Source organism: Gobio gobio, assembly GCF_949357685.1.
Source record: "Gobio gobio genome assembly, chromosome: 11".
NCBI classification, from domain to species: domain Eukaryota; kingdom Metazoa; phylum Chordata; class Actinopteri; order Cypriniformes; family Gobionidae; genus Gobio; species Gobio gobio.
In genome coordinates, this window is record NC_137104.1 from 53830347 (window position 1) to 53844935 (window position 14589).

At 41.7% G+C, this 14589-nt stretch overlaps 1 protein-coding gene across 1 annotated transcript in view; it reads right to left on the minus strand.

The window, feature by feature from the left end:
• Positions 1-13523: 13523 nt before the first annotated feature.
• LOC307133510 (major histocompatibility complex class I-related gene protein-like) overlaps positions 13524-14589 on the minus strand; it is a gene marked incomplete at its 3' end in the record, with an annotated part of 85562 nt that continues 84496 nt past the window's right edge. The window contains exon 5 of the mRNA XM_079828593.1: positions 13524-13660. Within this exon, the coding sequence (XP_079684719.1) occupies positions 13524-13660 (137 nt within the window). The remainder of the gene's footprint in view (positions 13661-14589) is intronic.

The window sequence follows — 14589 nt, forward strand, 5'->3', positions numbered from 1 at the left end:
CCAAAAATAGTTCTTGGCTCGTAATCATAGGGGAACCTTTTTTAGTACTATATAGCACCATTTTTGGTGCTTCAGTGGTTCTTCAGCAGTTCTTCAGAGGTTCTTCACCGGTTCTTTGACTAAGGTGCTATATAGCACCTCTGAAGAACCACTGAAGCACCAAAAATGATTTTTTTTTTTTTTTTTTTTTTTGATATGGACATAACAACAGCATTGGGCAAACCAGATACATTGTTTCTAGTGTTATAGCAAAACTGCTAATTTACAACACTTGTCCATAGGAGGCTACACATTTCACAAAACACAACACAATACAGTATACAAAACACAATGCAGAACAGTACACAATACAATATTTAAGAAGATAAACAATACACATCATCAATATACATTTCATACAGCATTACCATGTGTGCAGCTTTGACTTGACTTCAGCCATTGTTTGAGACCTCTGTTAAAGCTGATCATGTCTGTCTGCAGTTTTAAGTCAGTGGGCAGAGTGTTCCATAGTCTCGATCCATTAAAAGAGAAACTGGACTGACCAAAAGATTTTGTAAATCTTGGAAGAACACAGTCCCCACTGACTGAGGCTCTGGTGGAGGGTCTAAGTGAGCCCTGACGCCTAATAATAAGAGCAGAAAACAGCGGCGACACATGACTGTTCAAACATTTAAAAACCAATTTCAGAGTACTAAAATGTATAAAGTTTTCAAAAGTAAAAAGATTATGTCTATGAATGATGTCACAGTGATGCGATCTCATAGGTACTATATAGGTGCTATATAGGTGCAATTGGTGCTATATAGCACTAAAAAAGGTTCCCTTATGATTACGAGACTTTTTTTTTTAGAGTGTACTGTGTGTTTTGTAAATGTGTATGTTTATTATATGGTTTTCAATTTGAAAGTAAAGTAAATTACAATATTAATTTATGTTATATCATAATCTACACCCGTCGTTGCCTTTCTTTGATGACGTTGCAGGGCGTTCCAAATGAGCGATTATTGTCAGCGAAGTCCACTTCAACTGATATACCGTGCTCAGGGAGTAGGGAGCAGTGAACAGTGCATAGGGACCCTGTTGAATGGACGCACCCAGTGTTACAACTCTCCCTGTGTTACAACTATACCCGGTCTCCCCTACACATTTCTGTTCTTAACAAAGAGCTGAGCCTGAGCCGCCTGAGCTGCTGCAGGGGGTGAACGTGTTTGTTAAGAACTGAAATGTGTATTTATTTTTCGCATTCATTATTTGTTTATTTATGTATTTCTGTTATTTCCAGAAGTCCAGAAATGTTAAGTTTTCAGGCACTGTGCACTTTTGCAAGACAGGTTCTTCTCAGTGGTCTGTGAACAAACACTTTTTTGCCTCTTCTGTTACACATAGGTCTACATCAAGATATATCGTAGATCAAATTGTCTGGCAATGAATAGAGTAGGCTATTTCAGAATCACTGGGTCATGACACCATCGAAATGATGTTTTACAAACAAAGTTCGGGAGGAGTACGTTCAGATAATTGACACAGGTGGAGAGCAATCAGCTAATCATCAATAAGAGGTATATATACACGCAACAGTCTTACCTCTGTTCATTGACTGTTTGCCAGCATCCTAGCATCATGTCACAACGTCCAAGCCCTCATTCCGATGACGGAAACGACATCCCCAGGGATCCACCGCCGCATTCCGCCGGCACCAATACCATCAGCCCGACGCCGGTCACCGAACTCGAGCCCCAGGCTTCCGGGCGTGGTCGCACGCCCGCTCGAACGGGCCTACACTCGCCACGACGTCGAGGCCAGCCGTCACCACCTCCGGCAAGATTTTCAGATTCCTCCCCAGCCTCTTCCTACCGCTCGACCGTCCCGACAATTCCTCCTATCGGGAAATGGACGGTAGCTAGTTTGAGGCAAGCTCTGGGGAACTCAAACATACCAGCTTCACGCAAGCTAAATAAAGCGGAGCTGTATGAGCTCTATGTTACTCTGCATCCCACTAACCTTTCTCCAGGATCGACACCAGCTTCGAAGAAGGCCCGTAGGCAGAGCCAACCCAGCAGAGCTCAAAGTTCGCCTCTCCCGGTAACACCGCCGTCTCCTCGCACAAGATCTGACCGGCACCGCCAATTGAGCCGCTCCAACAGGCCTTCAGCAAGTCTGGGCCGCGCCCCAGATTCCACACCTCCCGACGCAGATCGGCATTTCTCCATGCTTTCTGCCGTTGCAGCACCTTCTGCAGCTGGGCCCACCGGCCTCCCCACAGTTTCCCAGTTCTATGCTCCACCAGGTTCTAACATTTATTCCTTTCAGGGACCGATGGCTCCGGCTGCAGACGCTAGCGCAATGCTACCTCCACTAGCACAACAGGTCCAACCAGTTCAACCGCTTTTTCCTACAGGCTATAACCCCGCCCAGGTCCAGTGGTCTGCAGCTCCAGCAGGGCAAACAAACGCAAGCCTACCTCCGCTTGCAGCACAAGCCCACACTTCATTTCACCCCTTTTCTTTCTGTCCTTCAGCTCACGTTCCATACCAAGCCACAGATGGCAATACAAGCGCGAGGCCGCCGCCGACATTTGCAGCCCCAGCTTGCAATCCTACAAGCTCTCTAATGCAAACTAAAACACCATATTCTCTGTTTTCAGCAGCTCAGATGCCCGTGCCGTCCAACGCCCTCGCCATGGAGCCACCACCAGTGTCGCAAAACATCCGCGCACAGATCCTAGCAGGTGCAGACATAGACCTTTCATCCCTTCTCTCCATGCTCCCCGCAGCCGAACCAGTTCGCCAAATAGACTGCGGGGATTTCTCCGTCACACTGAAAAACACAAATTCACAGTCATCCCGAATGCTTTCTTTTGCAGAATTTTCAATTGCTTTTGCCCGTTTCACCGAAATAATTTGTTCAGCTTTTCCCCACAGACGGCGCGAACTAAACGACTACCTGGCTATCATAGCTGAGCTCGCGCTGTCCTATGGGGGAGGGCACTTCTATACGTATCACAAACTCTTCTCAGCCAAAAGTGCCGTGCGAATCGCGCAATGGAATCAATGCACCTACTGGGGCGCTCTTGATTCCGATCTTCATAGCAGGGTGTTTTTAGGATGCAAAAACATTTCCTGCGCAGTCTGCAGGTCAGTAATGCACGTTACGACATCATGCCCGCAGATCAGACCTTCCTCTCTACCCGACCCGGAAACAAAAAACTACAAATCCACCAGTTACGTGCCTCGCGCAGCAACCTCCTCCTTCGAGGAAAGCAGGCAGCCCTGCAACCATTTTAACAATGGCAAATGTGCCAGACAGCACTGCCGGTACATGCACGTATGCAAATTCTGTGGTGGTGCACATGCACGCATTGTATGTCCAGTGCATAAAGCTGTAAATAAAAAATCCAGAAACTACTTATCGACTCCTGTAAATATTTTGCGCATGGAATTTGAACTAGCTCGTCACCCAGATACCGAATTTACTAATTATCTGCTGTCAGGGTTAAAGAACGGCTTTAACCCCGGAGTAGAAAGCCCACTTTCCCAAATCACAATCTGTAATAATCTCCAATCTGCCCTCATCGAACCCGAAGTCGTAGGAAACCTTATCAAAAAAGAAGTTGAGTCAGGCTTTATGATCGGGCCGTTCGACAATCCCCCGTTTAATATTTTTCGCATCAGCCCCATTGGAGTGGCTACAAGGAAATTCTCGGGTAAAAAACGTTTAATAATAGATCTATCAGCCCCGCACAATTCTCCGTTCCCAAGCATAAACAGCTTAATCCCTCTCGACGAATTCTCACTAAAATATCACGACATAGACCAGGCAATAGACATGATTAAAATCGCAGGGAGGGGTGCTTGGCTTGCAAAATTAGATATAACTTCAGCCTTCAAAGTAATGCCCATCCACCCCGAGGCATGGCACTTATTCGGGGTGCGCTGGCTCGAGAAATACTATTTCGCAGTGCGCTTAACTTTCGGATGCAAGAGCAGTCCAAAAATATTCGACATGCTATCAGAAGCTGTTTGCTGGATTCTGTCAAACAACTATGCCATTCCTTACCTCATTCACCTACTAGACGATTTTTTAATAATCTCGCCTCCCGAAGCCATCCCAGCCGCGCATATCGTTACAGTCCAAAAAGTTTTTTCTGAGCTCGGAATTCCCATAGCACAAGAGAAAACTATGGGGCCTGCCACTTCCATCGAGTTCCTCGGAATTAATTTGGATTCAATCAAATTCCAGGCATCTCTACCCAAAGAGAAAATTGACAGGATAATTCTCGTCTCTTCTACTCTCCTCGAGAAACACAATTGTTCAAAACGCGAACTTCTATCTCTACTAGGCCATCTAAACTTCGCAATGCGCATCATTCCACAGGGCCGCCCATTCATATCGCATTTTCTCTCGCTCGCGTCCTCCGTCCACTCACTAGAAGACCTAATATCCATAAACCAAGCATGTCGCGATGAACTAAGGCTATGGATAACATTTCTGAACCAATGGAACGGCCTTTCCTTTTTCTATAGCAACCTCGTTTCGTCCCCCACCGATATTCAGTTGTTCACAGACGCCGCCCCCTCGATTGGTTTCGGGGGATTTTACCGGGGTCGTTGGTTTGCTTCTTCATGGCCACCGCAGCTCCAAAACACAACAGAGTCTTCGGCGCTCTTTGAACTTTACCCCCTAGTAGTAGCAGCATTTCTATGGGGGAAAGAATGGGCCTCTAGCAGCATTTTAGTGCATTGCGACAACGACGCAACGGTACAGTGCATAAATAAAGGTCGTTCCCACGCTCTCGCTATGATGCCCCTTCTAAGGCGTCTTATATGGATTTCAGCTTGCGACCAATTTATCTTAATCGCTAAACACGTCCCTGGAGCGGAAAATCAAATTGCTGATTCCCTGTCTCGTTTTATGTTTCAGAAATTCAGGACGTTGGCTCCAGAGGCGGACCAATTCCCAACGCCAGTACCTCTCTATTCGGAACTGATATTCCCGTAAACCACCCTTTAAAACATCTCCTCGATGCATCCCGCGACACCATCCTCCAAGCAGTTTCCCCAAGGACACTTCAATCCTACATGACCGCTTGGAGAAACTTTAGAGCATTCCACATTTCCTATAACATACAGTTCCCCGATTTTTCTCTCCTTTCCATCACCTCGTTCATTTCCTACCTTAATACCATGAAGAGTCTTCATATAGGGTCCATCAAAGGTTACCTAAGCGGTATTCAATTTTTCCATAAACTTATTTACGGCGCTCCTTCCAAGGAGATAAACAATTCACAAACATCCCTCCTGATCAAAGGGATTCAAAAATCCCAGCCCACCCGTACTGATACCAGACAACCTATAACACTAGACATCCTCACCAAATGCATCCACGCTCTCCGCACAGGCTACCAGCCCCCCAACACCGCACAAACACTCGATGCTATGTTTATCCTAGCTTTTTTCGGTTTTCTTAGATGCTCAGAACTAACCATCACTGCCAAATTCGACCCGAAAATCCACCCCACTATCGCAGACTTATCAGTTCTAGACAAAGAAACAATCTCATATTTGATTAAGCAAAGCAAGACCGACCAAACCAAAAAAGGTCATTTCATCTATATTTTCAATCTTCCATCACCAATCCAGCCATACCAGTCAGTCCTGGCTTATCTTCAATGGAGGAAATCTCAGGCTAAATCTTCCCTGGAACCCCTCTTTTTAGATGAATCCAACAAACCTGTGACACGGTTTTGGTTCCAGAAACACCTCAAATCCGTTCTCCAACTATCAGGGGTCCCAGCAAAGAACTTTTCGAGCCACTCCTTCCGTATCGGGGCAGCAACCTCAGCAGCTCAAAAAGGCCTCTCCCAACAGCAGATCCAAGCTCTCGGGAGATGGTCATCCGATGCCTTCCAAAGCTATATCAGGACCAATCGGTTCCACATCAAAATAGCCCATCAAACCCTTATTGACTAGTACTCACTGAGAATCTCCTGACCAAACACTCATATTTTGTTTTGTTGCTGTTCTCTCTCTTTTGTGTTCTCAGAATCCAGTAAAACAGTAGTACAACGGGAAGTTCCCTACAGCCTGAGTATGAAAGAGTGGAAAGTTTCCACGCAGTATAAAAGAGTGGAAAGTTTCCACGCAGTACGAAAGAGTGGAAAGTTTCCACGCAGTATGAAAGAGTGGAAAGTTTCCACGCAGTACGAAAGAGCGGAAAGTTTCCACGCAGTACGAAAGAGCGGAAAGTTTCCACGCAGTACGAAAGAGTGGTAAGTTTCCACGCAGTATGAAAGATTGAAAAGTTTCCACGCAGTACGAAAGAGCGGAAAGTTTCCACGCAGTACGAAAGAGTGAAAGTTCCACGCAGTACGAAAGAGTGGAAAGTTTTCACGCAGTATGAAAGAGTGGAAGTTCCACGCAGTATGAAAGAGTGGAAAGTTTCCACGCAGTATCAAAGAGTGGAAGTTCCACGCAGTATGAAAGAGTGGAAAGTTTCCACGCAGTACGAAAGAGTGGAAGTTCCACGCAGTATGAAAGAGTGGAAAATTTCCAACACAGTATGAAAGAGTTGGAAAGTTTCCACGCAGTACGAAAGAGTGGAAGTTCCACGCAGTACGAAAGAGTGGAAAGTTTCCAACACAGTACGAAAGAGTGGAAAGTTTCCAACACAGTACGAAAGAGTGGAAAGTTTCCAACACAGTACGAAAGAGTGGAAAGTTTCCAACACAGTACGAAAGAGTGGAAAGTTTCCAACACAGTACGAAAGAGTGGAAAGTTTCCAACACAGTACGAAAGAGTGGAAAGTTTCCAACACAGTACGAAAGAGTGGAAAGTTTCCAACACAGTACGAAAGAGTGGAAAGTTTCCAACACAGTACGAAAGAGTGGAAAGTTTCCAACACAGTACGAAAGAGTGGAAAGTTTCCAACACCGTACGAAAGAGTGGAAAGTTTCCAACACAGTACGAAAGAGTGGAAAGTTTCCAACACAGTACAAAGAGTGGAAACTTTCCAACACAGTACAAAAGAGTGGAAAGTTTCCAACACAGTACGAAAGAGTGGAAAGTTTTCACGCAGAACGAAAGAGTGGAAAGTTTCCACGCAGAACGAAAGAGTGGAAAGTTTCCACGCAGAACGAAAGAGTGGAAGTTCCACGCAGAACGAAAGAGTGGAAAGTTTCCACGCAGAACGAAAGAGTGGAAAGTTTCCACGCAGAACGAAAGAGTGGAAGTTCCACGCAGAACGAAAGAGTGGAAAGTTTCCACGCAGAACGAAAGAGTGGAAGTTCCACGCAGAACGAAAGAGTGGAAAGTTTCCACGCAGAACGAAAGAGTGGAAAGTTTCCACGCAGAACGAAAGAGTGGAAAGTTTCCACGCAGAACGAAAGAGTAAGAGTGGAAAGTTTCCACGCAGAACGAAAGAGTGGAAAGTTTCCACGCAGAACGAAAGAGTGGAAAGTTTCCACGCAGAACGAAGGAGTGGAAAGTTTCCACGCAGCAAGGATATGTTTAATGTTTTAATACTGTTGTCTCTCCCATGTTTCTCTTTTTACATTTTTCTATTGCAGGCAATCCCCCGGCTTGATGTACCGCAGCAGCCCTCAAGGGCCTACCGGTCAAGCAATCAAGCCCCTTCACGAATGCCAGCCCGCCAAGCTCGGCTCTTCTTGGGGGGTATTTAGCAGGCGGCTGTCCTATGCTTAGCATTTTTGGGGGGTACTTTGGGTTCGGGCCAAAATTCCTAGCTCGAAGCCCTCCCCCCCCGGACAGCACGCCAAATACGCATTTAAACTACTCTCCATAAATTATATGTAAGTGTGAACTCGTGAAATGATGTTTTACAAACAAAGTTCGGGAGGAGTACGTTCAGATAATTGACACAGGTGGAGAGCAATCAGCTAATCATCAATAAGAGGTATATATACACGCAACAGTCTTACCTCTGTTCATTGACTGTTTGCCAGCATCCCTCCACCACCCCTTCTCCACACTTTTATTCATCAACCACTTACATTCACGGGGGGGGGTACTTTGGGTTCGGGCCAAAATTCCGAGCTCGAAGCCCTCCCCCCCCGGACAGCACGCCAAATACGCATTTAAACTACTCTCCATAAATTATATGTAAGTGTGAACTCGTGAAATTGTATTGTAGTTGCGAGTACACCTATGTAGTATGCAATTATTCTTGCCTCACTAAATGCCGCAAAGTGTCCTCCTTTTTGGTGTTATGGAAATGGCCACCATATCTGCCAACACACACTGAGTGAACACATTTCCCTAACATTATCATCATTTGAGGAAGCAGATTATGAGATGGGGATCAATTCTTCTAACAACTTTGCACTCCTGTTCACACATTTAAGAGCATCCTACTGCGTTTATCAGCTTTTTTCACAGATTGTGATGAATTTATTAGATGTACTTACATTAGATTGTTTGTAGATGTTTTCAGTGTTTTCATGAACTGAAGGAAACGTCTGATATTGGTGAGGATCTCTCAACCATAACGTTACACCATGTCCAGCACACAAACACACACTCACTATTAAAGGGACAGCTCACCCAAAAATGAACATGTCATCATTTACTCGTCCTCATGTCGTTTCAAACCTGTATGAGTTTCTTTCATCTGCTCAACACAAAATAAGTTATTTTGAAGAATGATGGTAATCAGACAGGTGACTTCCATATTCAACAATTGGGTTGTTTATTTAACCCAACATCAGACACATGACGTTGATATTTGGTTGCGACATCAGGTGACCAACATTCAATGTCAGCTCAACGTCTAATGCCAACATTACCTTGACGTTCAAAACCGACGTCAGCTGATGTTGATATTTAGTTGTTTTTAGTTTGTGTTGTAAAGTAACCAAAATCCAACGTTGAGCCAACGCCTCAAGCCAACATCGTATTGACGTCAGATACTGACATTTAGTCATGAGGTATGGTGACCAAAACCCAACGTCTCCTTGACGTCATAATGGTAAAGTCCACACTACGCCAAATTCTAACATCATTTGACGTTGATCTTTTGTTGGTTTTAGGTTTTGTTGTTAACTGAACAAAATCCAACGTTGCTGAAAATAGTAAATATTTACAAATCATTTTGCACCGTAGTTATTTATTTTATCAAAATTCCTGTCAGTAACAGCAGAAAATATGCATAAAACAAATGATATAAACTGTTTGTGTGTGAACTAGCGATATATCGTCTACATCAGTTAATTATGCAAGGTTGTAATTTAATAACATATTTTAAATGACCACATTTAGACGGTCCATCTTTGCCCTATACCGAATGCGTCTCCACGTAAAACATTATGATCTTACATGACTCTACATGGATTTTCTTGATTGCATTTATCATAATTTATCATCATAACAGGTGCATTAATTCCCTCTGTACTGTTCTCCTTGTACAGATGCAATTTAACAGCCAGCCAAACTCCATCCATAAGTACAGACGAGTCAGGATTCATCTTAGTCTTTGTCGTTTAATAAGATGCCAAGTACATTATGAATAAGGAGTAAAACTGTAAACAAACAGCAAATAAACAATAATCAGAACAATTATCTAATGACTAAAGAACATTCATGTAGTTCTCAAACTCTTGTCTGAAAATACCCCAAATTAATCCAATCTAATCAATTTACATAAATGGGATCATCAGATGACCAAGAAAATAGCAACAAATACAGATATTAATGCCAAAGAGTAGTCATCTTATCTTAGTAGACTGAAATTAACACATCAAGTGCTATATCAGACAATGGCTAGGCTAATAGCTAAAGGCTATCACAAAAATGACACTAAATCAAAGCTTTGAATAAACTTATCACAAATATATGCAAATATGTAACATCAAGCATTATATAATGAAGAATGAACTTACAGATGGGGCTTTTACAAACGCAAAACAAAGGATAGCATCCAAAGATTGAGGAGATGCTGACTGGTGAAATGTGATCACTTATTTTTTTCTAGCGAACTGCCACTAGGTGGCGCCAAAACTAAAACAAATATACAAAATACAAGTGACAAGTAAACTTGAAGCAGAACACCCTCTATTTTCACCTTTAGAGGGTGATTTATCAGAAAATGAACTATGACAAAATAAAAGTCACTAAACTTAAGTGACAGGGTTTGTCCTTAAAGGTGATGAGTGTAATTTTGACGTTTCTTGTTGTTAATTTAGAAGTGTGTGTGTGTGTGTGTGTGTGTGGTTTGACTTCCTGAAGAGTGTGTGGGACATCAATGTCAATGGCATGAGTCATTATTTTTCCCAGTCGATTTTAGTGCTGCAGAAATTACACACTTCCCCTTTAAAGCTACACTGTGTGATATTTTCCCCCATCTAGTGGTGAACTTGTATATGACCATCCAGTGAATATTAATTTCTCTTCCTCTCAATTCCGATTTCGTTTGAACTCCTACGGTGGCCGATTTAGTCCAAGATTAACATGGCTTCCAGTTCGACCTCGTCCACATTCTACACGGTGCCATCGAGTGTTAAAACGCCAAAGGCGAAGCTTGAATTTACGGGTATGTCCCTCTTTGGCTAATGTACTTTCAAGATGGAGGGGCAACATGGCGACCCGCATTCAAACCCTCACCCGTATGTATTTTCAATGGCATATTATAAACTTACGAGAATACTTTATTACTTGAAAGAAGTAAATATACATTAATGAGCACAATTAATGAGCAGATTTTTGAAAGAACTACGTGTTTTTAGCTAAGAATAAACTAAAAAAGTTACACAGTGTAGCTTTAAGAACAAAGAAGTAAGAACAAGATAGACAAACAGTGGCCAGAAGGGGTCGAGTGTGATTCTCTTCATCATTTGATTTTGGAAAATTACATATTGTGGCTTTAATGGTCGAGACTTCCATTCATCAGCACCTACATGTAAATAACTGGAAGAAGAAGAAAAAAGCTCTGTAACGCTCAGGGGCGTAGCCATCTTTTCAGAAGTGAGGGGACAGAAATGTCAGGTGTAATACCTGTTTTTTTTTTCTGACCTCTGTCTAATTGACAGATTTAATTGATCTGTTGCTTTTAATTCAGTAAGATATCAAATACACTGCTGAACAATAACCACTAATATGTATAATATTTCCCCCTATATTTTATGCCAATTTTATGATTGGTTTATGCACTACAAACACTTGTGCATTAAGTACCCATTTTATGCAATGTTAAAAAAATATCACTGAATAAGGCAGTTTAGAAAAGTTTAAAAATTACAACTGTTCAATGTTTTTGAAAGAAGTCTTCTGCTAACCAAGGCTGATTATTATGATTTATTTATATATATTTCATATAAAAAATGCAGTAAAAAAGTAATACAGTGAAATATTATCCCAATTAAAAGCAGCTGTTATCTATGTGAATATATAGTAAAAAGAAATTAAGTAATTTATTCCTGTGATCAAAGCTGAATTTTCAACAGTCTTCAGTGTCACATGATCCTTCAGAAATCATTCTAATATGCTGATTTGCTGCCCAAGAAACATTTCGGATATTATCAATGTTGAAAACAGTTGTGCTGCTGCTTCATTTTTGTGGAAACCATGATACTATTCAAACTTTTGTGGTAAGATTAAAAAAAGAGAGAAATGAATACTTGTATTCATCAAACATGCATTAAATTGATCACAAGTGACATTTATAATATAACTAAAGATTTCTATTTAATAAGTGCTTTATTTAATGCAAATAAATGCTGTTCATTTAACTTTCTATTCATCAAAGAATCCTGAAAAATAAAATGCATCATGGTTTCCACAACATTTTTAAGCAGCACAACATTGATAGTAATCATGTTTCTTGAGCTGCAAATCCTCATATTAGAATGATTTCTGAAGGATCATGTGACACTGAAGACTGGTGTAATGATGCTGAAAATTCAGTTTTGATTACACTTTACTATATATTCACATAGAAAACAGCTGTTTTATATACTAATAAATGCAGCCTTGGTGAGCAGAAGATACTAAATATTAAAAAGGATGTCAGTTAGCACTGCATTATTCATATACTTTATTGCCAATAAATACCTTGAGATGGCTTGAAAAACACACATGAACCATCTATTGTCGAAATCATTTGTTTGTCGTCGCGTTTCATCAGTCATAATTATTTTTATTCTTCGAATCCGTTTTGGACTTTCTGTGAGAGAGCGCCCTCCGGCTTCGAGGATGAATTAGAGTAGTGTTGCACGAGAGTGTTGGCACTCCATGGTGTTCAGATCGCCTCATTTTTGGATATGAATAAAATGACAGGTCATGTATATTTTATTTTGTGTCTTTGAATTTAAATCTAGATTTATTCACATTCACACTTCTACGTTAACAAACTTGGCCGTGTAACAGACGTAGGCCAGTAAGAGCGGTGCGACTAGACGCCGGTTCGAATCCCTCACGAAGCGGGTCGACTTGGACCGGTGAGACTCGGTAAAGTGCGGGGGACGAATGTACGTTTTATTAAAAGTGCGGGGGACACGCTTATGGAGTGACGAGAATAGTTTTTGTGCGCAAAAAAAACCTAAATAACGACTTATATAGTGATGACGATTTCAAAACACGGCCTCATGAAGCTTCGAAGCGTTATGAATCAGTGAGTCGAATCATGATTCGAATCGCGTGTCAAACCGGGAAAATGCTGAAATTTGGCGATCCAAACTGCTGATTCTACTCACTGATTCATAACGCTTCGAAGCTTCATGAGGCCGTGTTTTGAAATCGTCATCACTATATAAGTCGTTATTTAGGGTTTTTTTGCGCACAAAAACTATTCTCGTCGCTTTATAAAGTTATTGTAGAGTCACTGTAGTGAGATGGACTTTCTTACGGGTGTCGAACGACATGAGGGTAAGTAATTAATGACAGAATTTTCATTTTTGGGTGAACTAACCCTTTAAATGAATTCCCTCTGTTTTCACCTTGAGAGGGTGATTTATTAGAAAATGTACTATGACAAAATAAAAGTCACTAAACTTAGGTGACAGAGTTTGTCCTTAAAGGTGATGAGTGTAATTTTGACTGTTTGACGTCCATTTAGAAGTGTGTGTGTGTGTGTGTGTGTGTGTGTGTGTAGTTTGAATTCCTGAAGAGTGTGACACTGTGACGTTGATCTTTTAGGCTCATGAGCTTCTGCTATTACCACCGACATGACCTTGATCCTTTCAAATCCACTCGCCGGACGGGATCTGTGCCGGCTCAATCACTCCGACGTTTAACAATTCTCATCAGATCTAGGAAAAATACAGCAGATTATACCATTTTAAAAACTTCATCTTGAGTACATATCATGTTCTTGTAAATACGTTTATGCCACACCACATTTGTTTGATAAATATTATGGATTACGTCAAATTAAGTTCATGTAAAGAAAATAATCAGAAATATCACCATTACAAAAATCTCTTTCACCATGTTCACATATTTCTACCGTCACACATACTGTCACATACATTTGAAAAAAACAAAAACATTTAAACAAGAGATTTAAAGCAACAGTGATCACTCACCACTGGACAGGATCTTTTTGTAGATGCAGTAGATGATCACAATGAGAACTAGAACTAGATCTACAGCTGCTGTGATTCCTGCTATAACAGGACATGAAGATTCAGATTCACCATCAAAACTTCTTACATCTGCAGAATGAAGAACAACATAATGCATCAGAAACACTTTTAAACTTTGAACAGATTTTAACTTTAACTGTTTCTGGCAATTACACTACAGCTAGTAGTTCAACTAGTAAAACTGCAGTAAATGTGTGTGTTTTGTTGGCAATCGGCGCATAAGTGCATATAATGTGAACAACACCAATGTATAGTGTGTGTGTGTGTGTGTGTAGCTCCGCCCACTGCACCCCTTCACAAGCTCAGCTGTTTTCAGAAAGAATCGGTACAGCGTATCTTTTATAAATCTGATAAACTAAAGACTCTTGTGAGATATGAAGGATCAACACTACTCTACAGATACTCAAGATTAACACGAGACTGGCACAAACTGTGTGTGTTATGGACACTTAAATAGTTTATGAGTTAACGCTTGTTTTTGAATGTGTTCATAATTTCTTTATTGACAGCCTGTTCTTTATGTGACAAATTGTATCCGCACAATTTGGCATGTGTCGTTGCGTTAACACACACACACACACACACACACACACACACACACACACACACACACACACACACACACACACACGTTGGGTTTTCATGTTTTATGGGCGTAAAACATGAACTTTCCATAGGCGTAATGGTTTTTATACTGTATAAACTGCATATTCTATCCCCCTACACTGCCCCTGCCCCTAAACCTACCCATCACACACACACACACACACACACACACACACACACACACACACACACACACACACACACACACACACACACACACACACACACACACTGCCCCTAAACCTACCCATCACACACACACACACACACACACACACACACACACACACACACACACACACACACACACACACACACACACACACACACACACACACACACACACACACACACACACACACTGCCCCTGCCCCTAAACCTACCCATCACAG